The sequence below is a fragment of the Dromiciops gliroides genome, chromosome 4 (genome assembly GCF_019393635.1).
Source record: "Dromiciops gliroides isolate mDroGli1 chromosome 4, mDroGli1.pri, whole genome shotgun sequence".
NCBI classification, from domain to species: domain Eukaryota; kingdom Metazoa; phylum Chordata; class Mammalia; order Microbiotheria; family Microbiotheriidae; genus Dromiciops; species Dromiciops gliroides.
Window position 1 is genome coordinate 185,759,275 of NC_057864.1, and position 27,581 is coordinate 185,786,855.

Genomic DNA, 27,581 nt, shown 5'->3' on the forward strand with positions numbered 1-27,581 from the left:
GAGAGACCCGGCGGCAGCGACAGGGCGAGGAGCTGAGCGCCGTGCCGGGGGTGGGGGCAACGGTGCCAGTCTGGGGAGGGAGCTGGCGTAGGGGGGAGCTGCGATGCAAACCGGAGCCGGCAGCTGATGTGAGTCCCAGGCTGGGGCCGGGGTTGGTGGGATGGGATGGGGAAGGGGGCGGTGCTGATGGTAGCGCTGCCTGGGGTCCTATGCCTGGAGCCCTGGCGGGGGGTCGTGGGGGATGGGCTGGGGGCGTTGGCATGCACTTCGTTAGGGATGGTGGGAGGGGAAGGGTCCCAGTGCCCAGGCCGTTGCATCGGCCCTCCATCCCCATCCCCGCTGCTCCTCAGGCCCCGCAGCCCCCGGCGCCCCCTCCCCGAACCCCACGAGCTCAAGGGGCTTGAGAGATGTTTGGGCAGGGGATCAGCCAGGCGGGGGAAGAGGGGGCTGCGTGGTCTCAGCCCCCGAGAGGGGAGGGGCGACAATTTTTTTCCGCCGAGCTAAAGGGGTTTAAAGGGCGGCTCTTAAAGGGGCCGCGGGAGGGGCTCGAGCCAGCTAAGTGACAGCCCCCTCCCCCCTTCCCCTTTCCATAACCCTACTACATCTTCCTCCCTCACCTCCCACTCTGCCCCGCCCCTCCTCCGGCTAGGCCCGAGGGAAGGATGCGGACGGAGCGAACCTTTGGCCCGCCAGCGGTCGGGGTAGGCCTGCCAGTCTAGCAGGCTGTGGGGACCCCCGCCGTAGGGCGGGCCAAGGGCCGGCGGAGGGACCCGGTTTAGAAGGGCTGGGTCTGCGCATAGGGACCTTGGCCTCTTGCCCTCCTAGGGGGACCAGGGTGGAGCGGGGTGGGCCAGAAGTGTGAGGAGCAGAAGGTGGGGGTGGGGGGTGGGGAGGAAAGGGTTAAAGGTGGGGCCAGCCACACAAACACACCCACCCCTTAGACATACATACACACTGTCACACACGTTTTCCTGACACTTAAGCTATGGCTGCTTGCTAGGGATTCGGGGTCCTGGGTCCTAACCTCTGTTGTCTAGCTTTGGAAGCAAACACCCCCTTTCTTCCTTCCCACAATCCTCATACTCTCTGCCAACACACACATCGCTTTGTCTGAGAGGGACACACACACACACACACACACACACACACACACACACACATACACACACACACACACACACACCTCTGACAATCCCCTACGTGCCTTACGTGCTACAAACCCACCCAGCCCTTACATCCACACTGGTAACACAGAACAGTATACACACAGCTTCAGCCACTTTCATCTCAGTCCCTTTCCATCAGCACCCAGAAGCCAAACTCTCTCATTGAGGTACCAGCTCTATGACACCCACACTCATTCAGAGGCACACAATACTTCCCCCCTACACACACTCAAAATCACAGAAACACATTCATAAACAGGTCCCCAGAGAAGAATTCTCTCTCTCTCTCTCTCTCTCTCTCTCTCTCTCTCTCTCTCTCTCTCTCTCTCACACACACACACACACACACACACACACACACACACACACACACTCACCCTCTACAGCCTCCTCTTTAAGGATCCCTGAATCTCAACCCACTCCTCATATCTCCTGTTTCCCTTTGTGAAGTAAGTCAGCAACGGGGGCTCCATCACATCTAAGCCAGGCCTTTATCACTAACACTGAGCCTTCACTTCTGACCCTGAGGCTCTCCTTAAAACTTGAGAATCAGCCTCTCATCCTTTATACTGAACCTCCATACTTAATGCTTAGTTTCTATATCTGACACTGAAATCCCTTATTTCTAACACTGAGCCTCTAACCCTGACACCAGACTTAACAATCTTTCCCTGACACAGCCTTTAGTCCTTATTATTCAGGCCTCCATCTCTGACATGAGCTGCTCCCTGAATCTCTCATTCTTGACCTGGAGTACCAACCCCATATTTGCCTGACACTGAGCCCCTTCACCCTGGGCTCCTGACACTGAGCTTCCTATATCCAATATTGAATCCTCCTTTCCCTGATGTATCCTTGACACTGAACTTTTTCATCCCTGCCTGACAATTAATCCCTCCCACCCCCTGATCCTTACAAGGGATTTCCTTTACCCAGCACTGAACCCCCTCTCCCATCCCTGACATATACTCCCATCCTTGAAACCTAACCTTTCCATCGCTGATACTCAACCCCGAATTCCCCATCACTGAAACTGAGCCCCCTCATCCCTGACAAGTGAGCCTCTCTGATCCTGAAACCCCTCATCATTAACACAGGGCCTCTCATTCTAGACACTGAGCCCTCGATCCTCCATCACTGAGCCTTCACCACCCTGACAATTGTGAATCTCCATCTCCAAGCCTAAACCTCATCTCTGACACTGGAACTTCTGGCCTTCCTCTCTCCCTGGGCCCTAGGCAGAGGCAGAACATGAGTAGTGGCTACATCCTTGCCTCCAATGAGGGCTTGGAGAGAGTAGAGGGGGGAAAGGGAGGGCATTTCCTTTTCCTGAACTCTGGAATCCTCTGGGAGGAAATAGGGTGGAGGGACAGGCTGGAGAGGATATGATGCTGGGAGTTGAGGAGAACTGATACTCTGAGAGGCCCTTGTTGATCCTTTGGGGAAAGAGGCCTGGGGGCAGGACGAACTTGGGATGAGGAGCATGGCTACAAGGTATTCAAGACTTGTTGGGGAACTAACTGTGAGAAGGGAATTGGGGCAGATGAGGTGGTGAGGGGCACCAGGACTCACATCATTGACCTAGAGGTAGGATCAAAGGGCTGGGATTCCTGAAAGTCTTCCTGCTTTGGCCTCAGTTTCCTTATCCTTCATGGGGAGGGGAGACAAGCCTGAGATGCCTGGTGACTTAAGAGAAATGGGGGTGGGCATGGGAGCATTGTGTATAACGAGCAGGATTGGCTTTAGTTTCCCTGAAGTTAAGGGGTTGGACAGAATGACTCCCCATTCCCCACTCCAACCCACCAGGGACTACCCAAAAGGAAGAATGATGTTTTTAGGGTTGGGGGTCTTAGACCTGAGGCCACACATAGCCTTAGCTGGACCTTATCTAGACTTTGTTCTCCCTCTAGCCTGGGGTCCCTCTCTCTCTCTCACAGTGAAATTGGGAAGTCCCCTGTCCTCATGTCCCAGAAGGGTTTAAACCTCAGAGACAAAAGGAATGTGGATGAGCCATGTGGTAGAGACACACCCACCCACATTCCCACTTGGGCTGGGGGGAGGTTTTGGTATTGGGCGCCCTTGGCAGACCTTGGCTCCCCCTTCCCCCCAAACCCCCCAGGTGGCTCCACCAGGGCCCCTGCCCCTCACCTGAGTGCCATGGAATCCATGTTTGAGGACGACATCAGCATCTTGACCCAGGAGGCGCTGGGGTCCGGCGAGGTGTGGCTGGATGGGCCGGGGGGCCCTGTGCTGGGCAGTGACATGTGCTCTGCCTCCCACTTCGCACTCATCACAGCCTACGGGGACATCAAGGAGCGGCTGGGGGGGCTGGAGCGGGAGAATGCCACCCTACGGCGCCGACTCAAGGTGTATGAGATCAAGGTCAGGGGCCATCAAGGCATCCCTCCATCCCCACTGTTTCAGGGAGGGATCTGGTTTAGGAATCAGGGAACTAATTTGGGAACCAATAGGTCCCATTGATTGTCAGGGGTCTCCCAGGAGGGATCTACTATTGTGTTTTATTTATGGGATGGTGTGAAGTGATCAGCAGATCACCTGATCCTTCAGAAGGGTTATCAAGGAATGGTCTGTCTCTTAGGATGTTAAGTGGGAGGTTTATACAAAGATCTGGCTCATAGATCCTCACTGGGAATACCTCTTGGTGGGCTCTGCTAGTGATGGAGTTGGGAAATCTGGTAGGAGGATCAAGCCAGGACCACCTCAGAGACATCTAAGGATGGTGTTCAGTGAAGGGTGCATGGTGGAGGCATGAGAGGGAATTGGGAGTAGATTACTTAGGAATCTAGAGAGAGAAGGGATCTACTGTGGCATTCTGGCAGAAGGAGGAGAGGCGATCCTCCGGGATGGTACCAATGGGTCAAAGGTCTAGAAGATAGTATAGGGCATGGGTAGGGTGCCCAGGGAACTATCCCTTTTGAGAACCCTCCCTTCTGCCTCCTGCAGTACCCAGTGATTGGTGACTTTGGAGATGAGCACAACTTCTCCTTGTATGAAATCAAGGAGGACTCCCTGCTGGAGGTGGAGAAGTCCAGTCTACAGCAGCGACTCAATCAGTTCCAGCATGAGGTGAGACCGTGTGGTCAGTGTGGTTCTTTCTGAATCACCCCTTCTGCATTGTGTCCCAGGACGGGTATTAGAAGTGACCATGGGGCAGCTAGGTGGCACAGTGGATAGAGCAACGGCCCTGGATTCAGGAGGACCTGAGTTCAAATCCAGCCTCAGACACTTGACACTTACTAGCTGTGTGACCTTGGGCAAGTCACTTAACCCAATTGCCTCACTTTAAAAAAAAAAAAAGAGAAGTGACCATGCTCACTCCTTCCCAATGCCTAGAGTCAGCTGCATTTGCCTCTACCTCTTTGCTTTTGATTTTGTTTTCTGGGCAATGAGAGTGAAGTGACTTGCCCAAGGTCACACAGCTAGTGTCAAGCGTCTAAGGTTGGATTAGACCTCAGGTCCTCCTGAATCTAAGGCTTTATCCACTGTGCCACCTAGCTGCCCCTACCTCTTTGCAAAGTATACAAGGCTTGGGGGTGGGGAGGAGGATGGGCAGGAATGACAAAATAGGATCCCGAGAAACCCTCAATCCGGACTCTAGTCTTGGAATTATTGCTATTAGCTCTAACTAGTACTGATCGAATAGGTCTCCCCCCACCCCCCCAAAAAAATCCCACAACTGTGGACCTCTCCTCCATCCCCAATTTCTTTACTGAAGGTGGAAGAATCCCTAGATATAGCACTGCCTGAATGACCCTATTACTATGTGCGTGTGAAGCTAGTGCAATCACTGAGCCTCAGTTTCCTCATCTGGGCAAAGGGGGATGATAGTAGTTGCATTACTTCCTATACAGGGTAGTGAGGAAATCGTGTTGTAAATCTTGAGCTCAAAACAATACGAATGATGTTTCTGTCTGCCTCTGACCCTGCCGTTTCCCCGCTCCCCTCTCCCTCCCCCTCCCCTTCCCCCTCCCGGTTCCGGATCAGCTCCAGAAGAGCAAAGAGCAGGAAGAACAACTGGGAGAGATGATCCAGGCATATGAGAAGCTGTGTGTAGAGAAAAGTGACCTGGAAAATGAACTGGGGGAGATGGTGAGGCTGGTGTGTATGTGAGAGAGAAAAAGAGAGGGAGGGAAGGGGAGGGAGGAGGGACGGGGCGGGGAGCAGGTGGGGGGAGGGTGCCAGCCAGCCCCTGGGTCTATGTTTTACCTTCCATGTGTGTATGGGTAGGTGGCTCGGGGGTGTTTCTGTCAGCTGTAGCTCTATCTCAGTGTGAGCTTTTGTGCGTCCTCATGTACACCTGTGTCTCAGTGTGTGCTGAGGATATCACCGATGCTGCGGGGGAAGGGGGGGAGAAAGCATGCTATGGAGTCTGGCTGGTTGTCTGTTCAGAGAGTTTGTTCAGAATTGGGAGGCTGGGAGGGAAGTGGCTCACATGTACCCAAGATCCCTGCCAGGGCTGTGGCTTTAGCAAAGAAGCCCTGTGGGTTTAGGGAAGGGAACTCTGGGTCAGAACTGAACTGCCCCCCACTCCCCTCCATCCTGTCTCCCCTCCAGCGGGCTCTGGTGGAGACACATCTGAGGCAGATCTGTGGCTTGCAACAGCAGCTTCGCCAGCAACAGGGAGGAGGGGACAGCACCTTCCCCAGCCTGAGCCCTCCAGCTGCTCCTGCCCCCACTGACCCTGACCTTGACCTCCACTACCTGGCACTACGAGGAGGGCCTGGCCTTGGCCATGGTGAGATCCCCCGAGGGCTCTACCTCACACTTTTCCTACTTTCTGATGCCACGGGAACCCTGCCCCCTTCATCACCACATACACATAACCCACCTGCCCACCAGAAATTCTCTCTAGTTCTTTCCATTGCCAAACTAAGAGGCCCCAAGCATGTCATTTCTAAAATGAACAGCAGAGGGCACTGCCCACCTAGACTCAGCAATGTCAGTCCTTTGGTTCTTTGGTTTGGGGAACAGAAGGTGAGGAGAACGTTGAGACAGAATCCTCTGGGATGGAGGACCTTGGAGAGGTCATCTAGCAAACTGGAAAAAGGAGGCCTAACCTGTGCCATCCCCCTCCCACCCTCTTCAGCTACCCTTGGCTACCTCGAGCTATAGATCCAGCCAGAGGGAGATCTCGCCTATTGCCCTGAATGTCATCACAGAGGCTGGTGAAGGGGGAGGTTGGGTGGGGGTCGATATTGATCTTGAACTTGCTTCCCCCCTTCTAATCTCTGTTCTCTTTCTCGACTCCTGCCTGCCGCATAAAGTGCTAGAGCCTTCCCTGGGCTGGCCTAGCCCACCCAGTGTCGGGGATCTGGAGAGGAGGCGGCTGGAAGAGGCTTTGGAAGCAGCTAGAGGGGAGGCGAGGGGGGCCCAGCTCCGGGAAGAGCAGCTCCAGGCTGAGTGTGAGCGGCTCCAGGGGGAGCTGAAGCAACTCCAAGAGAGCAGGGCTCAGGTACGCCCTCTGGCTCCTCGTCTGACCCTGCATCTGTCTCTTTTCCAGCTCCTTGGGATCCAGGTTTGGGGGAGGTGGGTCCAAGATGAAGCTACGAGGCTCCTGGGGAGACTGGAGGAGGAGAAGACTGGGGAGGGCCCTTTGAAGCCCCCTGGAAGTGCCCAGGGAGAGCTGCCCTTCACCTACATCAGTCACTCCTATCTCCAGGGAAAGTTTGGTAGGCAGTGGGGGAGGGGGAGGGGTGTCCCATAGATGGGATCTCATGTGGAACACAGTCTTGAGGTCTCACTTTTTTCTTTGTTTTTAATTTAATTTATATTTCAATTAATGAAAAGTCCATCCTCTCTCCCACTTTCCCTGTCCCATCCCATCCTCTATTGAAAGAGGGGGGAAAACCCCAAAACCCTTGTAATAATTATGCATATTCAAGCAAAACACATTTCCACATTGTCCATGTCCCCCTAAAATGTATGTCCTCAATATGAACTCTGAGTCTGACACCTCTCCCTTAAGAGGTGAACAGCACGTTTCACCGTGAGTCCTCTGGAATTGAGGTTGGCCACTGCATTGATGCAAGGAGTCTTAAGTCTTTCGAAGTCATTTGTCTTTGCAAGGGGGTTAATCTTTTTTTTTTTTTTTTGCGGGGCAATGGGGGTTAAGTGACTTGCCCAGGGTCACACAGCTAGTAAGTGTCAAGTGTCTGAGGCCAGATTTGAACTCAGGTCCTCCTGAATCCAGGGCCAGTGCTTTATCCACTGTGCCACCTAGCTGCCCCCATGGGGGTTAATCTTGTACAAACTATTCTCTCACTCTGCTCTGGGGTCTCTCACCTTTTCAACCTTTCCTCTCTCTTAGGATTTGGCTTCCAACCAATCAGAGCGGGATATGGCATGGGTCAAGAGAGTAGGAGATGACCAGTAAGTCTCATGGTTCCCTATCCTCCCCAGCCTTCCTTTTACTCCCTGTCAGGGCACTTACTGGAACCCCCATGTTTAATTCCATAATAATAATAATGATGATTGGGCAGGGGAGGGCAGGGCAGGGACTGGCCCTAGGATTTTATTGTTACAGTTTTCTTTTTTTTTCTTTGTGGGGCAATGAGGGTTAAGTGACTTGCCCAGGGTCACCCAGCTAGTATACAGAGAGTTTTCATGAGGAGTCTCCATTACCAAGGGTGATGGCCCCTGTTCTTCTTAGATAATTGTGGGGGGGGGCACACTGAGGGATTAAATGAATTGTCCAGGGACACACAGCTAGTATGTGTCAGGGGCAAGTCGTCCTGACTCTGAAGCCAGCTTTCTCTATCCATGCAGTTTCACTACCATCACCATCACATCACCATCAACGACAACTGTTTTTTGTTGTTGCTCAGTCATATTAGACCCTTTGTGACCCCATTTGGAGTTTTCTTGACAAAGATACTGGAGTGTTTTTGCCATTACCTTCTTCAACTCATTTTATAGATAAGGAAGCTGAGGCAGACAGAGGTTAAGTGACTTGCCTAGGGTCACACAGCTAGTAAAGTAAATGTCTGAAGCTGGATTTGAACTCAGGTCCTTCTGACTTCAGAACTGGCACTTATCCACTTCACCAACTAGCTGCCTCACCATCAACTATATAGCACTTTAATATATTCAAACAAATTCACATAGTCTGGTTTCATTCTAACAACTACCTATTCGATGTAAGTATCAAAGGCAGTGCTCTCTATATTTTACGGTTGAGGAATCTGAGGACCTGCAAAGTGAAATGGCTTGCCCAGGGTCACACAGCTAGCACTGAATCAGAGGTGGAATTCAAACCCAGGTCTTTCCTGAGTCCTTAAGTGCCATGCTTTTTTCCAGCACCCACTCTGCCTCCCCACACAGGGTTAAACTCTCCCCTACTCCCACCCAACTTTTGTCTAAGTGCCCAGCTGTCAGGGTTTCCTGGGGTGGCTCTTTCTCCTGCTGTGGTTTCTCTATGGTGGGGTGGGAAGGAGGTGAGAGCGGGGGTGGAGTTCAGGGTTGGGGAAGTTCCCCTAATTCTCCTTTCATGCCCAACCCCCTGGCCTTTTGGGGGTGGGATTGGGCTATGTTTCCTTGGTGGGATTCAGTTGCTTTGCTGCTGCCGATGAGCTGTGTGCCGCTGGGTGAGTTTTTTGGTTACTCTGGCCTCCTTTTCTTATACACAACAGGTCGAGTCAGCCTAGCTCCTCCTTCCTTCCTTGGCAAGTAGAGAGGGGATGGGGCCAGGCAGGTACGATCATTCTTAGGGTTCCCTCTTCTCTGCTTCTTTGAAGGATCTTCCTTTCTGGATGGGGGAGTGGGTAGGTGTGTAAAAATGGGAGGCACAGAAAAAGGCAGAAGCTTCCCTTGAGTCACACAACAATTGTAGGGGTAAGCTTCCAATCTGTGAGGTACATGTTAAGAATCAAACAAAGAGCCAAGGCTAAGATAGGAGCAGGAAGGGTTGGTACATAGTGGTATCAGGGCCCCTTGGGGGAGACATGTGTTTATTGGATGAGGACTGTGAACAGCAGCCAGGTCTGAGCCATCTCCAGTCTTGCTTTGTGAATTATGGCTCCTGGAGTGCCTATGCCAGTGGTGGGGATGCTGCTGATTGAGGAGAAATGCTAGGGTTGCCAACCAGCTTGACTGGTCTTTTATTGTCAAATCTGGTTTCTGGGAAGGACAACTGATGATTAGATTGTGTTTTTTTTTTTGTGAGGAGGCTGACTGTGGTGAAGTGGGAAAAACACCCCATTCATAGTTTGAAAATTTGAGTTTGAATCCTAGCTTTTACTTGCTAGTGATGTCACCTTGGGCAAATTATTCCTCCTCTATGAAGTAAAGGAATTGGATAAGATAATCTCTAAATTCCCTTCCACCTCAAAATCCTATGATATGAATTAAGCAAAGTACCTGATTGCATTGGAGTGGGGTCGGGGGAAGAAGATGCTCCCTCAAGGTCCCTCGAATGTTTTATAGACTTGTGCCCATTTCCTTTTCCTTATGATTTTGCTGACTAGAGCAAAGACTAAGGAAGGAGAGAAGGCCCCAGTCAGGTAGTGCGGCCCTGGGCCACTTAAGCCCTAGGCCTGAGTCTCAGGCTCTGTTGTCAGAGTATGCATGTTAATGAGCCAGAACCCAGGAGAGAACCATTAGGGTGGCTTATATTAGCTAAAAGAGTCCAGCATATGGATTTAATGGCTTGAGGTTCTGGTCACCAAACCCTGGTCCCTAAAAGAAAAGCATCATGCATCATGGTGGTGTTAGAAAAACCACAAGGTCAGGAATCGGGTGGCTTTGTAGTTAATTTTCAGTGTGACCTTGGGCAAATCACTTGTCAGTAGCGGAAGGTCTCTCCTTCACCAGAAGAGCTTTTCATCTCCTCCCCAACTCACCTGTCCTGGGGGTCCTGTGACAGTCACTGACTTCTTTATATCTAACTGCTGTTGTGCTTTGCTAGGCCCAGTGAGCACAGAGAGACTCTTGAGTCATGAAGACCATTTTCCCATCCTCAGCTCTAGCTAGTCTCCCTCCTTCCCTCACAAGACAGTTTCCTACTCTCCACTTGCCCCCTTTGGAGCTAACCCTACGCATGCATGCCCTATTTGCCCCGACAGCTCTCTGGGCCCTGAAAGGTGTGGGCAGCCCCAGGATGACAAGAGTTAACCCTGAGAGGAAGTCTTGTTGACTCTTCACTCCCCCAGGTAGTTTTCTTTTCTTATAAACCCAGCTCTTACAAACTCAGCTCCTTCTGGTAACATACCCCTTTCCCTTGTTCTCATCTTTCCTTATTGACCTTACCCCTTCTCATCACTTGGGGACTTATGCCTCAGGCCCAGGCCTGACCCTGAGCTCCTTCTCTCCCTCTCCGCCCTTCACCTCCCAGCTCCCTTTTGATTAGCATCGTCAAGTACGTTTAATCTAGCAGTCTAGAACACAACCTCCAGATCATCAAATCCAAGCCTTCTAGTTGATGCAGGAAACCCCGCTGTGTTCCCTTCCAGCCTCACTCTGGCATTCTGTTGATGGATGGCTCTGACACTTTTCCTTTGTGGAGCCTAAGTATGCCCAATCCAATTTGTAATGACATTTTTTTTGTTCTTTCATGACCTTCCGTTCTAAATAGGTCCCTCCCCTACCCATTGAGGCATCCCTTAAAACAAAGATGAAAAAGGATAGAGGAAAAAAAAAAGGCAGGTTAGCCAGGGATGCTGTTTCATACCCATAGTCCTCTACCTCTACAAAAAGGTGAGAAGGGTGTGTTTTACTTTTTTTTTTTTTTGGTGAGGCAATTGGGGTTAAGTGACTTGCCCAGGGTCACACAGATAGTAAGTGTTAAGTGTCTGAGGCTGGATTTGAACTCAGGTCCTCCTGATTCCAGGGCCAGTACTCTATCCATTGTACCACCTAGCTGCCCCATAAGGGTTTGTTTTATCAACTCTCTTGCGACAAACTTGGTCACAAGGCAACACACAGAGTTCAATTTGGGTTTTTGGTTTGTTCTACTTACATTGTTGTATTCACTGTGTATATTATTTTTCTGGTTCTACTTCATTCCACATTATTTTCTATACTTTCCAGTACTTTTCTGAATTCTTCAGATTCCATGTTTCCTATGGTGCCATATTTGCTTGGCATTTCCTCAATGGATAGGCACCTAATTTGTTTCCCAATTTTTTGCTATCACAAAGAGTTTATTTCACCTAGCAGCCTTTTAAACATGGGAAATCAGCTATTGTGAACTCCTTAGGTGCTCTCATTTCCAAATTAAATATCACTGGTTCTGCTGGACCCAGAGTCAGGAAGACCTGAGTTCAAATCCAGTCTCAGATACTTCTTAGCTGTGTGACCTTGGACAAGCCATTTAACCTGTTACAGACTTATGCCCACTTCCTTTTCCTTATGATTTTTCTGACTATAGCAAAGATACTGGAGTGTTTTTGCTTTATTTTCCTCAACTGTAAAGTGGGAATAATAATAGCACCCACCTCCCAGGGTTGTTTAGTGCTTAGCACATTAGTTGGGCACATAGTAGGTATTTAATAAATGTTTGTTCCTACTCTCCCATCCTGGCCAGCTCCATCTGTTGTCAATATCCCTCTAAAATGTGAGGTCTATAATTGAACAAAGCATTCCAGGTGGGTGCTGATCAAATGAGATAATATTTGTAAAACACTTAGTATGCTGCCCGGTAGTAGTAATCGATTAATTGATGCTTGTTCCCTTCCCTTCCCCTGCTGACCAGGGTAGTAGACAATAGAAAGAGCATGTCCCTTTCTTAGGATTATCTGCTTCTATTAATGAAGCCTAAGGATGAATTCACCCTTTTTTTTTTTTTTTTTTTGCATAGCAGGGTCTGGATTATAGAAGTGGTAGGTTATTTAGGGCATAGATTATCTCCTACCTAAATTTTGTTTTTCAAGTTTAGGAGCCATTAGTCTTTGAGAGCATGACTCAGGGAAGATGAGCACACCTTGCATAGTCACTCAGAAGATCTGGGACCAGAAGTCCCAAATTTCTTCAAACTTCTTAATGCCTCAGGAGATAGAACCATTGAGCAGAACCCAAAGGTTGTAGACCCAGGACAGGCCACTTTCTAAATGGGAGTGAAGATTTCTTCTATCTCCTTTGGACATCTCAAGGGAGGAGGTGGGAGGGGCCTCCTGGTTAGGGATGGAGGCTGATGTGAAGTGACTGTCTTGGTCCCGTCCCTGTAGTTGGAGCTCAGGGTTTTGCTCTCTGCCTCCCTTTTTTTTGCCTGCTCCTTGTCTTATGGCTTCACCCCCCCCTTTACCCACAAGCCTCTGCATGGGCTGTGGTTGTTTATCAGGGGACAAGTGTGAAGTCCATAAGAGAAGATGGAAACTCTGTCTCAGGCAGTGGCCAAGGGCCAGTGTAGCATGAGGTCAGGACTGAGCTCAGACATCCTTTGTTTCTTCTTGTGTCCTACCCTCTACCCCCTACAACTTCTGTTTGGGGTCCAAGGTCCTTTTACCTTCATTCCTCCTTCCAGTGCCTTCACCATATTGGGGGTAGGGGATATTGGGGGGTTCAAGCTGGTACTTATGGTTTGAGTTGCAGTGAATTGGGGGATTTAGGCCATTATAATCCTTTCCCTATTACTAAATGGAGGGGCACCATCTCCCCAGATACAAAACTCCCTGAGGGATCCCCTCATGCTTGACACCAAATGACTAAGTAATTGATTTAAAAAAAAATAGTTGATTTGTGTAGATTTAATAGTTAGCTGTTCCAAAATATGCCTCTACCCCTTTCCCCTTTGGGATCCCTTCTGATTCTTTCTCCCTCCCTCTACCTAGGTGTCCAGTATCCAAGGCCCGGGCTGGAAAAGTGAGCAATGGGGTTCTTAGAAGTGGGCAGGCCTGTCTTTGGGGGTATCTCAGATCCCGAGGGGTCCTTTATGAAATTTCTTAGTTTGGCTATACCTGATAAGGCTTTCTGGAGGGGAGTGGGGTGGAGAATTATGTTAGGTTGGAAGGAAGGGAGAGGCTGCTCCTTAGGCTGAGACTCTGGGAACCACCTACTGGAGTTGGAGGGGGGAGGACGTGGGAGGGGGGGCGAAGCTGTGTGTTGGGGGAAGCACCCCAGAGGAAGTGGTAGATCATTTGGTTGCTGTGCTTCGACTTCCTCCTCCTCCTTCTCCTCCTCCTCCTCCTCCTCCTCCTCTTGGCCCTACAACCTCAAAGTCCGCTCCACAGCCTTGGTGGCCCAGCGGCCTCCCCTGGGGCTAGGGGTGGGAAGGGCAAGGGTGGGTGTGGCTGCATCAGCGGTGGAAAGTTTGGTCTGTTGCCGCTCTATACTCAGGGTGGGTGGGTGGGGGGGTGACCCAAGGGCAGCTGTGGTAAGGGGCTGGCTGTAGAGCTGGGTATCCAGTCACCCACTTCAGTTCTTGACCTTGACCCAGACCCTAATTCTGAGTCTGACCCTATTCTTGACCCTAACCCTAAATTTGACCTTGGCAATTGGGGTTAAGTGACTTGCCCAGGGTCACACTGTCTGAGGCTGTATTTGAACTCAGGTCCTCTTGAATCCAGGGTACTGTGCCACCTTGATGGCCTTGCTGATACAAATTCTTGAACCTGACACTGTTCCTTCTATTCTAACTTTTATCTTGAGTTTGACTGATCCAATCCTAATTCCAATTGTGACTCCAATGACAGTGAAAAACCCTGGCAGACACTCCTGTTTAGATGCTAAGAGCTCAGTGGTGCAGCTACTGAATCCTAGCTTTTACTTGCTAGTGTGTGGTAGAAGGCCATTAGAACCCAAATCAAGAGCCCTGGGTTGTAGTCCGTTGCTGCCACATAGTGATAACTGTATGAACTTGGGCAAGGCATGTCCCCTCCTTGCGCCTCAGTTTCCTCCTCTATATCCTGAGGATAATAATGCAGAATGTTTTGTATTAAAGCGAGGAAACTGAATCCAATGGGAGTCTTTGAGATCCCTTCTAGCAACAAAGTCCACAGTCCTTGGGAAGTAATTTATCGAAGGTCACATAGCTATCAGTGGCAAATACCCCACTGGCCAGATCTAATTCCCACTTCAGCGTGTTCCCCCTTACTGATGCCCCGACAAGGAGCTGGACCACATCACCTCTTGATATCCTATTCATTGCTAAGATCTATAATTCTATGATTTGATGAAATATTGATTGAACCAATGAATGAATGAATGAATGAATGGATGGATGAATGGATGAATGAATAGTTCATTTATTCATTCAATGACTCAGATACTTGCCTGGATACCTGACCCCTTAAAAGCCCTGTCTTGGGGGCAGCTAGGTGGCGCAGTGGATAGAGCACCGGCCCTGGAGTCAGGAGTACCTGGGTTCAAATCCGGCCTCAGACACTTAACACTTACTAGCTGTGTGATCCTGGGCAAGTCACTTGACCCCAATTGCCTCACTAAAAAAATAAAAAATAAATAAATAAAAAGCCCTGTCTTTTGGCCTATGGGTGTTTTGGAACTGTTGGCTCAACAAATTGAATCTGCAGGAGCCATGTACTTGAATTCTTTTTTCTACCAAAACTAACCAAAGTTGACTTTGAGATAGTCGTCAGCTTTGTGGGTCTCCACATACCCATCTATCTGATGTCTTCTTTTCTCTCTCATATGTGTGGGAACATATTCTGTGGATTCAAAGTCCTCCAAGGTCTTTCTCTGCCTGGAGTTCCTTCCATCCATCCATCCATCCATCCATCCATCCATCCATCCATCCATCCATCCATCCATCCATCCATCCATCCATCCCTCCATCCACTCACCCATCCGTCCATCTGTTCTTTCTCCTCCCTTGTTCTCCCCTGAACCAGCCCAGTGTTCCTAGATTCCCAGGTTCCTCTTTAATATAGAAGGGCAGGATGTGGATAATGTTGTTGTTCCCCATTCTCAGGAGAGCCCTGGCCTTTTAGTGAGGAGAACCTGTATTTGAGCGATACCTCAGACTTATCAGCTGTACGTGTATAATCTTTCACTTGTAAAATGGGAATAATAATTGTGCTTATCTTATATCAAGTGCTTTGCAATTCCTGACATGATGTATAAGTAGTGACTATCATTATTATTATTATTATTATTAACAGTTAGGTGGTGAAGTAGATAGACTGTTGGGTCTGAAGTCAGAAGGACCTGAGTTCAAATCTTCAAATCTGGCCTCATACACTTACTAGCTGGGTGACCCTGGGCAAGTCCCTTAAATCCCATTTGCCTCAATTTCCTAATCTGTAAAATGAGCTGGAGAAGGAAAGGCAAACTGCTCCAGTATCTTTGCCAAGAAAACCCCAAATGGGGTCACAAAGTGTTGGACGTGACTGAAACAACCTAACAAAAACTAGTATTTACCATTTTAATTTTCATTATTAGGCCAAACAAAAGCAGGTGGAGGTGATGTGATTTTTTTTTTTGGGTGAGGCAATTGGGGTTAAGTGACTTGCCCAAGGTCACACAGCTAGTAAGTGTTAAGTGTCTGAGGCTGGCTTTGAACTCAGGTCCTCCTGACTCCAGGGCCAGTGCTCTATCCACTTCGCCACCTAGCTGCCCCGTCCTTCAGTTTAAACCTGACTCTGTCCTTAATTACCCCTGTGACCTTGGGCAGTTAATTCACTTTACTCTCATCAGTTTCCTTATCTATAAAATCAGGAGACTGCAGTAAATGTCTTCTAAGGTCCCTCCTGGTTCTAAATCCATGATCCTGGTTCTTGACTTTCTGCCCCTTCTTTCCCAAATTTAATTTAATAAACACTTATTAAGTATGTACTATACACATGGCACTGAGGATATACAGATGAAAAATGGCCATCCCTACCCTCAGGGACCTTGTATTTCAGAAGGAGTCATATATGTATCCATATGTAACTACGGTTCTGGAGAAAATGTGCTAAAAGCACAAGAGAGGATTTAACAGAGCATAGAAAGAAATTTAAGGAGATAGATAACTTTGATGAGGGGAAAAGAAAAACACCCTTCAAGTGTAGGCCAGAATCTCAGGAAATATATTTGTGTGTTTGTGAATTTTAGTTTAGTTTTGTTTTTTCCACTGAATTTGCAGTGTTTCCAACATGAGTCATGTTGCTTTTGGGCTTCTCCCAGTGGGCACAGTGTGTCCTGGACCGTCAACCTGGCTTTGTTGGGCATCTGGGGGCACAGCCTTGGGGGGAAGAAGATATAGAACCCACCCTCAGGAGCCTCTACTTTTGTGGAGGGAGTCTTGAGCTTAAAAAAGGTGTGTTTGGAGGAGCAGGGGTGTATATTAGAAGACTTCCTTAGAGGGCAGCAAGACCTGTTTGGTGAGGGCCTATGGGAACCGGCACTTCAGACAGAGAACAGCAATGGCCTTAGTCTCAGGTCAGCTTCCACGGGCCTGGCATCCCCAGGCTATAGAGGAGGGCTGTCTCTTCTCTACCTTCCTCCCACCCCTCTCCCCTTCTCTCTCCTGATCCTTTTTCCACCCCATGTTTCACCCCAGCCAGGAATTCTGGCCTCATCTTTTCCTTTCTCCCATCCCCCATCCTCTTGCCTGACCCAGAAGGGGTGACAGCACGCAGCTAGGGTAATGATGGTGGAAGCCACGTTGGGAGGGAATGCAGAGGAAGGGAGAGGTGACAGGAACTTGGGAATCTAGATTGTCAGGTGAAGAAACAGAGGTACATTGGGAGGTTGCAGAGACCCTGGGGTGTGGGGTGGGTGTGAAGGCACCGACCTGTATCTGTCACCTGAAATCTAGGCAGACAGGATAGAGGCAGAGAGGACCATAGAATGTTTGAGCTATAGAAGGGATATAAGAGATAATTTAGTCCAATCCCTTTATTTTGCAGAAGAGGAAACTGAGGCTCACTGTGAGCTCCTTGAAAGGAGGAACATTTATCTTTCTATGTATCCCAGTGCTTAGCACAGTACCTGGAGCATAGTAGGCACTTAATAAATGTTTATTGACTGACTAAATGACAGCGGGGAAATGACTTTGCCCGACTTTACAAAGAGAGTTAGAAATTGGGCCTGAGGCTCCTGACTTCCAGTCCAGGGCTTTTTTTTTTTTTTTTTTTTTTTTTTTTTTTTTTACTACACCTCAGCTGCCTCTTTGGAGCTGGTGGATGAATCAATCAACACCTTGGACAGAGTGTCCCCTGTGGGCAGAGATATGCTGAACTCTGGGGCAAGGAAGAGTAACAGTCCCTACCCTGTGGAGGTTCCAGCCTGACTTGGGAGACAAGGCAGGTACTCAGGATATCAGACTGAGCTGCTGAAACAAGCGTGCAGAGTGTGGCCCAAGAGTACTCTCTGGGAGGAGGTGGGACCTGAGGCTGCAGGAGCCTGTCTGCCTACCACCCCTTTCACCCTAGACTTTTTTCTCTACCTCTCCCTACCCTTCATACTAGAGGATAAGAGTTGGAAGGGATTTTTTAGCTCATCTAATTTATCTCCTTCATTTTTTTCCCTTGGATTTTTATTTATTTATTTTTAACATTCATTTTTTAAAATTTTGAGTTCCAAATATTCTCTCTCCATTTCCCTTCCACCACATTGAGAAAGCAAGCAATAGAATATCAATCATAGTGTGAAGTAATGCAAAACAGACATTGCCTTAATTTTTTTAACCAGTAGGTAAAAGGAGAAATTGAGTGATTTGTCCAAGGTCACAGAGGTGATAAATAGAAGCTTCTTTACAATATACCATATACTGCCTTGGACCAGGATACGCTTGGGTGGCACCAGAATTCCCTGGGGGCAAGGGTGGTTTCCTCTGGGGGCCCAGTCCCCTTGTTTCCCCTTCCCCTACAGGAAAATGAATTGAATGAGTTAAAAATAATGCTGCTGTGTGAGGGGGTGTTGTCCCTAACCACCCCTAGGCTCCTCCACCAGCCCAGCCTGGTGTTCAAAGAAGTGAGCAGCTCAGTCATTCTTTGTCTCCGGTAGCCCAGCTTTTCCTGCCCTCTGAAGCCCTAACCTCATCCACTTCCCCTCCACTGTCCCCGTACCCCACAACTGTTTATTGAGAACAGTTCAGGGGGCTCTAATCTTTGAGTTTATATATCACTTTACATATATGATCTCATTTTGTCCTCACAATGGCCCGGTGAGGCAAATGTTACAGTTATTATTAGACCCATTTATTTTTTATTTTTTATTTTTTTAGGGAGGCAATTGGGGTTAAGTGACTTGCCTAGGGTCACACAGCTAGTAAGTGTCAAGTGTCTGAGGCCGGATTTGAACTCAGGTACTCCTGACTCCAGGGCTGGTGCTCTATCCACTGCGCCATCTAGCTGCCCCTAGACCCATTTTATAGATGAGGAAACTGAGACTCAGGCAAGTTCAGGGTCACATAGTAAACAAATGGCAGCCCAAGTCTTCTTGACTAAAGTCTGGTGGTCAATCCACTCACTATGTGCCACCCCCCCCCAACTCCCTCCAGGGTGCCCTTTACTCCTGCACACTTGAAATAATATGTTTGGTTTATTTTTTCCCCTAGGGCTTATTCACAAAGAATACACCAGGGTGAGGGCATTAGAGGTAAATATAGATGGTTCTGTCCAGCAAAGACTGGATGGTGCCTAAGCGCTTTATTCTTATGTAGCAACAGTTCCCTCTGCTGAGTTTGTAGTTGTTCACAGGCAACGTTCTACAGTGGAAATCACACTTGTTATAGGATCATAGACTGAAAGATCTTAAAGGCCTTGGGGTCTCACTCCTTCAGTTTTTAGTTGAGGACACTGAGGCACAGAGAGTTTAAGAGACATGCATAAGGTCTGTCTGAGGCAGGATTTGAACCCAGGTCCAGTAGCTTATCCATTGAAAATTTGCCTTCAAGTCATGGCTCAGATATTTTTATTAGCTGTGTGATTCTGGTTCAGAGAAAGTATGGTATAGCAGATAGAGGACTGGACTTGGAATCTGGAAGACTTGGATTCAAATTCTGCCTCAGATACTTTTTTTTTGGGGGGGGGCAATGAGGGTTGAGTGTCTTGCCCAGGGTCACACAGCTAGTAAGTGTCAAGTGTCTGAGGCTGGATCTGAACTCAGGTCCTCCTGAATCCAGGGCTGGTGCTTTATCCACTGTGCCACTTAGATGCCCTGCCTCAGACACTTTCAAGCTGCATGACCAAGAATGTCATTTAATTGATGACACCTGCTGTTATAGGAGGGTCACAGATTCTTGACATATTTATGTCATCCTAAGTAAGTTATTTTAATCTTTCTGAGTCTCAGTTTCTCCATCTGTAAAATGAAGATGAGAATATTTACACTGGTTGTAAGGAAAGTGATATGTAAACCTTGAAAAGAACCATAGAAATGTAAACCGTTATTTATTAAATGATTCTCTTGGCCTCTAGAACATTTTGGCTCTATCTGAGAATTTTTCTAGTCTGTGATGGGATTTATTTATAAAACCTCACAAAGCTATTCTTCTTATTCTTCTTCCCAGCAGTCTTCCATCTTGTTTTCCCAAATCTTCCCATAAGGGTTGAACTGTGTTTCTGTGCTCTGGGTAAAAAGTTCAGGCCCTCCAGGTTCCAAAAGAGACTCTATCTCCCTCAATTGGCAATGTCTCCCCATACTTTTTAGTTAATTACTTTTATTTTCAATTAACAAGTATTTTATTTAGTTTTTTAGTTTTTTGTTTTGTTTTTGCAGGGCATTGAGGGTTAAGTGACTTGCCCAGGGTCACGCTGCTAGTAAGTGTCCATTGTCTGAGGCCGGATTTGAACTCAGGTCCTCCTGAATCCAGGGCCAGTGCTTCATCCACTGTGCCACCTAGCTGCCCCTAATTAACAAGTATTTTTTTAAAAATGATCTATTCCTCCTTACCTCTATCAAGCAAGTTAAGTGTTAAAAGAAAGCCCTCAGTGCATAGCCACATAGTTTGGGAAAACAAACAAACCCAAACTCCCACATTAGCTATCTTGGAAAATGTATCTCTGCCTTCTAAGTTCGTCACTTCACTGGGAGGAGGTGAGCGTTTTCATTTTCATCTTCATGGTACCTCTTCATTCTCTTGAACTGATGGTTCATCATCGTGTTGGTCAGAATTCTAAAGTCTTTCGGATTTCTTTTTCTCTATAATGTTTTTGTCATGGTATGAAATTATCCTCTTAGTTTTGCTCACTTTGTTCTCCATCAGTTCACACGGATCTTTCCAGTTTCCTCTGAAGCTATCCATTTCATCCTTTCCTATGGCACAATAATATTCCATTCATTCATATGCCATCTTGACTTTTTTTCAGCCATTTTCCAGCAGCAGAACACACCTTTAGTTGCCAACTTTGGGCTACTATGAAAAGAACAGCTATAAATATTTTCGTATGTATAGATCCATTTCCTCTTTCTATGACTTCTTTGAGGTATAGACCTACTAGCGGTATAGCTGGTTCAAAGGCTATACACAGTTTGGTAACATTCTGGGCAGACTTCCAAATTGCTTTGCAGAATGGCTGAGGCAATTCACTGGTACACCAACAGTTCATCTGTTTGGCTATAGCCCCTCTAGCATTTATACATTCCCTCCCTTTTTTCAGCTTTGCCATCTGATAGGTATGAGCTGGAAACTCAAACTTGCTGTAATATGCATTTCTCTAATAGTGATTTAGAGTATTTTTTTCCATATGATTGTAGATAGCTTGGATCTCTTCTTTTGAAAACTATCTATTAGGGATCCTCATCATTTTTTCCAAGGTCCTATTCTGGCTCCTATGCTTAAGTGCTATATATTAAATGTCATTTTCTATCCCTGACCTTCAGTTTTCTCTCTCTCTCTTTGTCTCTGTCTCTCTCTGTCTCTCTCTGTCTCTCGCTTTTTTTTTTGCGAGGCAATGGGGATTAAGTGACTTGCCCAGGGTCACACAGCTAGTAAGTGTCAAGTGTCTGAGACCAGATTTGAACTCAGTTACTCCTGAATCCAGGGCCATTGCTTTATCTACTGCGCCACCTAGCTGCCTCCTTCTCTCTCTCTTTTTTAAAGTGAGGCAATTGGGGTTAAGTGACTTGCCCAGGGTCACACAGCCAGTTAGTGTTAAGTGTCTGAGGCCAGATTTGAACTCAGGTACTCCTGACTCCAGGGCCGGTGCTCTATCCACTGCGCCACCTAGCTGCCCGACCTTCAGTTTTCTCAATGGTCAAAGGAGGGAGTTGAACTAAGTGGTCTTTTATGATCCGTTCTAGCCAAGGCATGATTGAGAATTTTTCCAACCTGGGCAAGCATTGGGGGATCAAGAGCAGGGTATAGAGAATGGTCCAATTAAGGTTGCAGGGTATGTGTCTGCTTTGGACCAAGCTCTCTTCCTCTCTCCTGGTGCTGTGACCAACCAAAGATTAAGAGTTATAATAATGGGTCTCACTCTGGGGAGGATGCCCTTGCCTACCTCCAGTGCTGATGCTGTTTCCTAATTACAGCTCTAACCTCCAACTCTGAAACCTAACCACCCAATGGTCCTAGGGTATATGCAAGGCCTCGGCAGGGTTTTGTCCCTCATTTCTGCATGTTCCATAGGGTTAACTTGGCTCTGGCCTACACAGAACTGACCGAAGAACTGGGCCGACTCCGGGAGCTCAGTTCCCTCCAGGGGCGGATTCTGAGGACCTTGCTGCAGGAGCAAGCGCAGAGGAGCGGTGAGCAGGGCCTGGGGGAGGTGAGGTGGGGGAGGGAGCAGGGGACAGGAGTAGAGTCTGTGCTAGGTTCTGAGGGGTCGTGGCGACTATCGGGAACCAAACCCCCATAGTAACCTCTTTCCTTGCATGCTGGGGTCCCTCCATTCCCCAGGGTGATGAGAAGGCTGTCTCACTCTAAAAACAAAGCGGGCAGCTTTCCTGAGGTCCGACTCCCCCCTTATGCTCCCATTCCATCCTGTTTTCCCTTCCAGGCCAAAGACACTCCCCTCTTTCCCAACGCCACACCCCGTCTCCACAGTGCCCTTCCCCATCCCCACCAGCCCGGGCTCCCCCGCCCGGGCCCCAATGTCAGTCGCCAGTCCCCCAGCGGCGTTCGCCGGTGCCGCCTCCTCCGCCATGCCATTCACCCCAACAACGCCGCTCTCCTGCCTCCCCGTCCTGTCCATCGCCTGCCCACCAGCGCCGCTCCCCTGTGCCCTTGCCACCCCCACCGCCATGCCAGTCTCCCGCTCCACAGCGCCGCTCCCCTGTGCACCCCTCCTGCCCAGCTCCCCAGCCTCGGCCCCCGCCAGGGGAGAGGACTCTGGTGGAGTTGGCCTACGCCAAGCCACCCAGTCACCACGTGAAGGCTGGCTTCCAGGGGCGCCGGAGTTACTCAGAGATGGCCGATGGGGCGGGCTATGCAGGAGCTGTCCCCTGGCTTCAGGCTGAAGCCTCGACGCTGCCCAAGCCCCGACCCTATGGTGGGGAGCTCTACAGCCCCAGCCGGCCTCTCAGCCCCCGAAGCACCTTTGAAGGCATCCGGCTTCGGTTTGAGAAGCAGTCTTCAGAAGAAGAGGAGTGGGCTGTGCCCAGCCCTCCCAGTCCAGAGTCAGGCACCATCCGATGTGCCTCTTTCTGTGCCGGCTTCCCCATCCCCGAGACGCCCACTGCTGCCTACACCCACGCGGAACATGCCCAGTCCTGGCCATCCATTAATGTGAGTGAGGGAGGGCCTGGGGACTCCAGCTGGGGTTAGGGGTGGATGGGGATAGAGGAGGTTGGTGGCAGAGGGCGCACTCCCCTCAAATCCCCTGGACTTTGGCAGACCAGCCCGAGATTCCCCTTACCTCTCTGGGGAGCTCAAAGTTCTCATAATCCGTCTGCATACCCAATTCAAGACTTTTTTTTTTTTTTTTTTGTGGGGCAGTGGGGATTAAGTGACTTGCCCAGGGTCACACATCTAGTAAGTGTCAAGTGTTTGAGGCCGGATTTGAACTCAGGTACTCCTGAATCCAGGGCGGGTGCTTTATCCACTGCGCCACCTAGCCGCCCCTCAAGGCATTTTTGATAACAAATATTTGAATGCCAGTTGTATGCCAGGCTCTGTGCTGGGGGCTTCAAAGAACAAAGATAAAATATGCCACAGCCCCTGTCTTCAAAGGCCTTATAGTGTACCGGACCGGGGACCAGCATATAACTCATTCATAAATAAGTAGAATACAGGTAATAGCAGCAAAGGAAAAATCTAGACCAAATGTTCTAGGGAGAATTTGCAGAGGGAGCCATCGTACTTTCAGCTGAAGAGGAATCAGGGAAGGCTTAATGGAGAAGAAGGTGGCACCCAAGTTGGGCTTCGAGAGAAGAAAGGAAACAAATATTTAAGTGCCTACTATCTGCTAAGAGCTTTACAAATATTTCATTTTGTCTTTATGATAATTCTGGGAGGTCGGTGCTATTATTATCTTCATTTTATAGTTGAGAAAATGAAAGCAGAGGTTGTGACTTGCCCAGGGTCACAAAACTAGGATGGATCCTAGGCAGGATTTGAACTCAGGTCTTTCTGACTCCAGGCCCAGCACTCTGTCCACTGTGCCACCTAGCTTTCTATGTGTGTATGTGTGTGTGGGGGGGTGGCGGTGGGTAGGAGGGCTAGAAAAAGAAAGCCCAAAGATTACTTTGAAGTTTCTAGCTTGAGTGACTGGGAGGATGTTTCTAGACTGTGTGATGCCTTTAGCAGAAACAGGGGAACTAGGATAAAGAGTAGGGTTTTTTTTGGGGGGGGGAGTGGGGAAGGGGGGAGATTAGTCAATAAATATTTATTAAGCACCTAATATATGCTACTGTGTTTAATTGTTGAGGATGCAAAGAGGCAAAAGACAACCCTTGCACTCAAGGAGTTCATAGTCTAATGGAGGGAGACAACATGTAAACAGATACAAACAAGATATATGATATGATATAATATGGTGTGACATGACATAACAACACAACAAATATAACAAATATGACATATAATGTAATTATATGATATAACGATATATTATGTGATATATAATAACATATTCTATAATGTGATATATAATAAATTCAATAATCAACAGTGGGGGATCAAGAAAGGCTTCCTGTGGAAGGTAGGATTTTAGCAAGGACATGAAGTTCAGTTTTGGACTTGTTGAGTTTAAGATGCCTATAGGATGTCCTGGTGGAAATGTATAGCCAGGGACATTCAAAATTGGGTGTCAGGCAAGAGACTGGGATTTGACTGATAGATTTGCATCATCTGCATAAAAATGATGATTGAAGCCACGGAAGAAAATAAAATCATGGAGAGTATATATATATATATATATATATATATATATATATATATATATATATATATATAGAGAGAGAGAGAGAGAGAGAGAGAGAGAGAGAGAGAGAGAGAGAGAAGAGAAGGCTGAGAACAGAGCTATCAGAGATAGCACACTTATGGGGCAGGTGTAGGAAAATATGAAAAGCACTTGTAGGAGACTGGGGAGGATGTCAGAAGAGAGTAAAAGACAAAAATGAATAGTTCCTAGGGGCAGCTAGGTGGCCCAGTGGATAGAGCACCACCGGCCCTGAATTCAGAAGGACCTGAGTTCAAGTCCGACCTCAGACACTTAATACTTACTAGTTGTGTGACCCTGGGCAAGTCACTTAGCCCCAGTTGCCTCACAAAAAACAAAAAACAAACCAAAAATGAATAGTTCCTGCCCTCAAGGAACTTACCTTCTACTGTAGGTATATGATATCCCAGTCAAGAAAACCAGTGGAGAGGAATATCATGGAAACCAAGGAAGGAGAGAGTAGTTAGAAGAAAGGAGTTAACAGTGTAGAATATGGCAGCTACAACAAGAAAGATGAAGACTGAGAGGACATGGGAGAATCAGCTGGCAGGGCTGGAGGTTGGGGAGGAGTAGAGGACTAATCCCCATGCTTTTTATAACTTGAGTAGATCAAAAAAGCACCTGTTGTATTCCAGGCACATAAGTAAAACAAGAAATGAAAGTTTATATTTTATATACATGTATTTTTATTTCTATTTTATATTTTAAATGTATTAAAATTTTACATTTTATAACAAATATATTTGTTATATATTTATATAAACATATTTCTTTCTCATGAAGTTTATATTTTAGTTGATAGATGTGTAAGTTAAGGGCTGGGGTAGAACCCAGGAGTGTGTGTATACACACACACACACACACACAAACACACACACATTAATTTATTTATATAGGGGAAAAAATGGGAAAAGTATGAAGGTTGAGGATGGGACAAGGAAAGGCTTCAGGAATAACTCCCTTCTTTCTCCCTCTCCCTCCAGTTGCTAATGGAGACTGTGGGTTCAGACATCCGAAGTTGCCCTCTCTGTCAGCTGGGATTTCCTGTTGGGTACCCAGACGATGCACTCATCAAACACATTGACTCGCACCTGGAGAACAGCAAGATATAGGGCACTCCTCCCCTCCCCTCATTGGCCATTCATTCTCTCCCACCTCTCCACAACCATTCCCCTCTACTTTGAATGCTGCATGATTCTCGCAGGGTCTGTCCTCCCTTACCTCTGCTACCCCCAGATACCTCCACTAGCTACCCACAAATCTCGCCGTATGTGCTGTCTCCCTACCCTACTGCCAGTTACCATCTAGCTCTGGCTCACCCCAGGAAGAGATGCCAAGATCCACTTCTTGCACTGTACACTTCCCCTCCGGCTCTTTCCCAGGGAAGTGAGGGACTGGGGTGGGATGGGTCAGGGCTGTCCATCCCCTTCTGAGTCTTTTTGTCCTCCTTCCTTCCTGTTCTCAAATTGTGTTGGATACAGTGAAGTCTCCAGTATCATTGGGATAGTGGGGGGAGGGGAGGGAAAGGGGATTTGTGGACTCCAGGAGGCCCCACCCCATCCTGGAGATGTGTCTGTGATGTGTCTAACTCTGCCACACTCCACCCCATGGTCCTCCATGCCCCTCCCCCATTCCAGGTCCTCAGCCCTGCCAGGCATTGATGTCAGATGCCATTTCTTCCCTATGCACTGAGTCTCCTGGAGTGGGGTTCCTAGGGGAGAAAATTCTAGCTATAGCCACCCCCTCATCCTTCTCTTCCCACAAACATTTTTCCATCCATCCATCCCAGGGCTACCTCTTCCTGCACCATTCCTAGAAAGCTCTCCCCTGCTCCCAACTGCCCCCCAGCAAGGACTGGATGATTAACTTTAGAGACTGGAGTGAGGGTTCTCTGCCCTTCCTATCACATTTGCCTGCCTTCCTGGACCTAAGTAGAATATGGATCTGCCCTATCCTCTTTCTGCCCTCTTCCTCCCTTCCCAAATCAAGTAGCCACCCCTAACTTCCAGTACCAAAGCCTCAGTGCAAGGTTGTGTGTGTGTGTGTGTGTGTGTGTGTGTGTGTGTGTGTGTGTGTGTGTGTGAGAGAGAGAGAGAGAGAGAGAGAGAGAGAGAGAGAGAGAGAGAGAGAGAGAGAGAGAGAGAGAATGAGAATAAGAAGTGATGGGGTTGCATTAGGAAAATTCCCTGGATGCTCCAGCCTAGGTTGGCAGATTCCCCACCCTCCCTAATTGGGTACCATCTGTGTCAACTTGCTGGCTACCGGGGCTCATCTGTCTACCTGATTGAGTTCCTGGAACTTACACCTCACATAGTGATGGGGCAGATCCTCCTCTCCTGTTGCCCAGATCCCATTACCACAAGTGCCCTGGGAACCCAGAAAGGGCTGGTGCCAGGTCAGGCATGGGCATTGGCATTACTTCCTGGGTGTCAGACCGGATTCCTGTAAAGTGGGTGGGTTGGTAGGCAGCCCAAATTGTTCCCCAGTGCCCAGGTGGGAGTGGGCAAGAGTGGGCACCTTGACCCAGCCTAACCCTGATAATTGGCCAAGGGCAGGCCACTGAGATCTGCTTCAAAAAGAGCTAACTCCCTTTACTGCTCCCCCTTCTCCCCTTCAACCCACACTCCCTCTGTAAAATCTACCTCAGAGTTGATAAATCCCAGAAGGGTGGGTATGAGGGGACGGGCTGGGGGAAAGGGAAGACCCCCAGGGCCAAGAAGGGGAACTCCCTGCAGTGAGAGCCCGGACCCCCGGTGATTAAACCAACTTCCCCTCTCCCCCCACAACCACCATCTGGTGGTCAGGGGAGGAAGAGTGCTGCTTTCAATGCATGTACAGTTCTGATCCAACTCTTCCAGAATTCCCTTGACCATCACAGCTCTCCCTGCCGCCTAGTTTCCTAACCCTCCACCTCTGTTCTGGGGGTGTTGGGGATGGATACAGGAGGGAGGTGGGCTGCAAGAACTCCAGAGACACATGGACCTGGCTGTATCATATGGACCTGAATGGTTCCCCTGGAGGAGGGGAAGAGGCACAAGGGAGGAGGAAGAGGGGGGGCCCTGTGCTCTGTGAACAAAATAAAAGTCCAAATAAAAGTTATGTGTCCCGTGCTCCCATTCCTTCCCCTTTGGGAGAAATATTGCCTTGTTCCCATACTCCTTCCTCCTTTCCTCTCCTCTCCAACACAACTTAAAGC

The 27,581-nt window shown here is 48.5% G+C and overlaps 1 protein-coding gene across 5 annotated transcripts; it reads left to right on the forward strand.

Moving 5' to 3' along the window:
- Positions 1-27,581, forward strand: TBKBP1 (TBK1 binding protein 1). Of its 5 annotated transcripts, none has more exons than XM_044005305.1 (11): positions 16-128; positions 2,279-2,660; positions 3,286-3,548; positions 4,131-4,253; positions 5,172-5,285; positions 5,742-5,922; positions 6,452-6,639; positions 7,495-7,556; positions 21,634-21,752; positions 22,004-22,731; positions 25,369-27,581. In XM_044005305.1, the coding sequence occupies exons 3-11, from the start codon at positions 3,324-3,326 to the stop codon at positions 25,495-25,497; spliced, it is 1,869 nt and encodes a 622-aa protein (XP_043861240.1). In that variant the 5' UTR covers positions 16-128; positions 2,279-2,660; positions 3,286-3,323; the 3' UTR covers positions 25,498-27,581. The 5 variants fall into 5 exon arrangements, with proteins under 5 accessions (XP_043861243.1, XP_043861240.1, XP_043861242.1 ...); XM_044005307.1 differs by having other exon boundaries at positions 17-128; positions 2,527-2,660; XM_044005308.1 differs by lacking the exon at positions 2,279-2,660 and having other exon boundaries at positions 1-128.

What these genes read in the sequence shown, in the direction of transcription:
- TBKBP1 (XM_044005308.1), top strand. Translation starts at nt 3,324, where the DNA reads ATGGAATCCATGTTTGAGGACGACATCAGCATCTTGACCCAGGAGGCG. An exon ending in TCAATCAGTTCCAGCATGAG is followed by an intron (nt 4,254 to 5,171) that starts GTGAGACCGTGT and finishes GTTCCGGATCAG; the next exon opens with CTCCAGAAGAGCAAAGAGCA. An exon ending in AAGAGAGTAGGAGATGACCA is followed by an intron (nt 7,557 to 21,633) that starts GTAAGTCTCATG and finishes CATGTTCCATAG; the next exon opens with GGTTAACTTGGCTCTGGCCT.